Raw genomic sequence first — 3354 nt, forward strand, 5'->3', positions numbered from 1 at the left:
GCCTCATCTTTCTCCCGCGGAGCGGCTGGTAGTTTCGAACTGCTGACCTTAAGGTTCACAGCCCGATTCGTAACCACTACGCTACCAGAGCTCCTAAGTAAAGAAATAGTTCCTTTTATATTTTACCCCTATAGAACCTGGTTATATAGCCACAATTTCAATCTATAAACTAAAACTGAAAATATCAATATTTAATGAACTATACTGGAGTCCTAAGGAGCTCTGGTAGCATAGTGGTTATGAGTCGGGCTGCTAATCTCAAGGTCAGCAGTTCGAAACTACCAGCCGTTCCGTGGGAGAAAGATGAGGCGTTCTGCTCCCGTAAAGATTTACAGCCTCGGAAACTCTGTGCAGGGTCACTATGAGTCGGAACCGACTCCACGGCACATAACAACAACAACAACATATTAGAATCATGGTGTGGTGCTATAAGATAAGCACTGCACTGCAAGGTTGGTTTGATCCACAAGGCTGCTGGTTCAAACACAACAATCACTTCTTGGAAACGCAATACAGGGTCACTATGAGTCAGAACCAATGCTTCAGCACTAAACAATAACAACATAATTATATATTAGTAAATAGTGTGATTGATCAAACTCCAGTTATTACTCAATATATTGTGCTATGTTGTGATGTAGACTTGGTAGCATGTTCTTTAAACAAATTAAGCCAGAAATTCCAATTTCTTTCTTCAGTGTAAATAGTTTTTTCACTAGAAAGTGTTGGAGTAAATTTTTCTGTTTGGATTAAAACATTTTATATGCAAAACATGTTATATCCTTTTGAAATCCAAAGCTCTAAAATACAAAGAACTTAGGAGGAGAGTCGGGGAAAGTTCCAAATCTGAGCAGTATGGAACTTCAGAAACATTGCAATCTCAGTCTTAACATTTGACATGACATCTTTTTTGACTTTTTATAAACACACAGGGATTATGTATTTGGAAATAATTTTCTGAGCAATTAAATTCTAATGTTGTATGTTTTAAATTGTCATTAAGAGTTTTTAAATAGGCAGAAGTCAGCTCGAAATTCTATGACATATTGCCCTTTTTGTTTTTGTCATATTCCAGTACCACTTTTGTTTAGTGTTTGAGAAATAATGTTTTGATATAACTGAGGAGAGAAGAAGAAGGAAAGACCTATTTTCTGTAAGATTTCCAGAATCATCATGAAATGCCCTGTGGCATAAAGACAATTTAATAGGTCGCATTTCCTTGAACAGAACTCCTTTAAGTGGGTTGGAATAGGTAAATTTTACAGCAAGCAATATTGAATTCCTGTTTCATTTTGACTGAAATAAACAGAAACTTCTGAAAACTGTAACCTAACTCTTTCCTTCTTAAACATTCCAGGACTTAGTGTACAAGGACCCAGCCAGGCCCAACATCCAGCAAGTGTGCACCTTCAAGGAGCTGGTGTATGAGACAGTGAGAGTGCCCGGCTGTGCTTCCCATGCAGACTCCCTGTACACGTACCCAGTGGCCACTGAATGTCACTGTGGCCAGTGTGACAGTAACAACACTGACTGCACCGTGCGAGGCCTGGGGCCCAGCTACTGCTCCTTCAGTGACATGAACGAGTAAACACAGTGGACTTCTCAGGCTGCCTACCCTGACCCCCTCGAGGATCACCACAGCCAACAAGTCCACGTGTGTACAATGGCCCAGGCTGCAAACCACTGAGGGCATGGGGGTCATCAGATCCCACAGAGATGTGCTCTCCTGGCAGCAGTTGGGGCTCCAGGAATTCACAGCATTGAGGCCAAGATCCTGTCACCACTCAACCCTGTATTTCCAGGTCCAGCTCCAAAAGTTTATTCTGTCTTAACTCACAGTCTCTTTGGCACTTTCCTGTTTAATCACCTTCCAAGCATTCTAATGCAACTTTTCCTCTTAGAGATGGGGATGCTGAGAGCCCAGGAAGGAAATGACAAATGAGTCATTTTAATTATAGAAAGATAAGCAAGTAGACATTAATGTTTGTTTGTTTTTTACATAGAGGAACTACAATAGTCTCAAAAAGTTATTGCCATAATTGAGGCCATGTTTTTGCCTCAATGCGGTAAAAGAACCAATGCAGCAGAATCACAGTCTCCTGCTAGACTTCTGAGCTCTCAAGAGCCTGGGTGGCATTTTCTTCATGATTGAAGTCTCAGTGTCTAGCACTGTAACTGGAATTTAGTCAGAAATTCATTCATGGTTTCTGTAAAGAAAGAAATATCAGAAATGAGATTGTTGTTGTTAAGTGCCGTCGAGTTGGTTCTGACTCATAGAAACCCTGGTCAGGATTTCCAAGGAGCAGCTGGTGAGTTTGAACCACTTATGGTTCAGGAAACAGCAGAAAGAGGAGGTTTGAAAGACCTGATGAGGCTGTCTCCAGCAATGTCAGTCTATTGAAGTTGTGACATCAGTTCTACCTGTTTTGTCCTTCTGTGGCACATGGAATGCTTAGTATGCATTTCTCTAATTGTGTGTGAGGGGGAGGAGGTGACTGGGTACCCAGAGCACAGGATTTCAAAGCTACCTTAGTACTACCAAGTCCTTGTGTGGCGCTGTGGACTGCATTGGACTGCAAGGTCGATTTGAACTTCAAGTTCTGTGGTTCAAACTCCCCAGCTGCTCCTCTGAAACCCTATAAAGGGTCGCTATGAGTTGGAGTCAAAACTGATTGGACAGCACTTAACAACAACACTACCAAGTCCAGAGGTTTTTCTTAAGGTTTTAGTTAAGGATAAAGATGGGAAATATTAATTTGGACCTGTGAAATTAGCCCACACCAATTCCGTCACTTAAATACTATCAGACTTCTGAGGAATAGCTAAAGAATTAGCCATAAGGAAAAATAACTTCTCTGTATTCTAGGATTCTTTCTACCAGTCTTTGTCTTTTGTCTTTCCTCATTCCCCCAGAGCTGTGATTTGTTTCAAGAATGAAAATACTACATGCTTGATTTCTTTTAAAGATGTTAACGCCCTTAGTTATGTACTTGTTTCACATTCATTTTGTTTAATTTATTTAAATCTTATTTTTTTAATAAACATGTTAGCCAACAGTCATAGATTTTGATTGTTTTGCATATAAGTAAATGACTCATATGTGTGCATATTTATTAGAATAAAATCTAAAATATACCTCCTAATGGTTCTGTAACTATTGCCTCTCCTCACCTTTGGAAATATTTTCACAAAAACCGTTGTATTCCTAAAAACACTTTATTTATATTTCTTAACATTTAAAACATTTGTTCTGCTACAGTAGCAACCGTCTCCATGGCCCATAACCACCACCTCCAGAACTTAGCAACGCCAGCACCTAGAATCATATTGTGGGTGGGAACATTGGAAGCTATC

The 3354-nt window shown here is 40.0% G+C and overlaps 1 protein-coding gene across 1 annotated transcript in view; it reads left to right on the forward strand.

Moving 5' to 3' along the window:
- The window catches only part of LOC102834178 (follitropin subunit beta-like), a 9702-nt gene extending 8114 nt beyond the window's left edge, over nt 1-1588 (forward strand). Inside the window, exon 2 of the mRNA XM_006864905.1 lies at nt 1358-1588. Within this exon, the coding sequence (XP_006864967.1) occupies nt 1358-1588 (231 nt within the window). The remainder of the gene's footprint in view (nt 1-1357) is intronic.
- The last annotated feature ends 1766 nt before the right edge of the window (nt 1589-3354 follow it).

The sequence above is a fragment of the Chrysochloris asiatica genome, unplaced genomic scaffold, assembly GCF_000296735.1.
Source record: "Chrysochloris asiatica unplaced genomic scaffold, ChrAsi1.0 scaffold00072, whole genome shotgun sequence".
NCBI lineage: Eukaryota > Metazoa > Chordata > Mammalia > Afrosoricida > Chrysochloridae > Chrysochloris > Chrysochloris asiatica.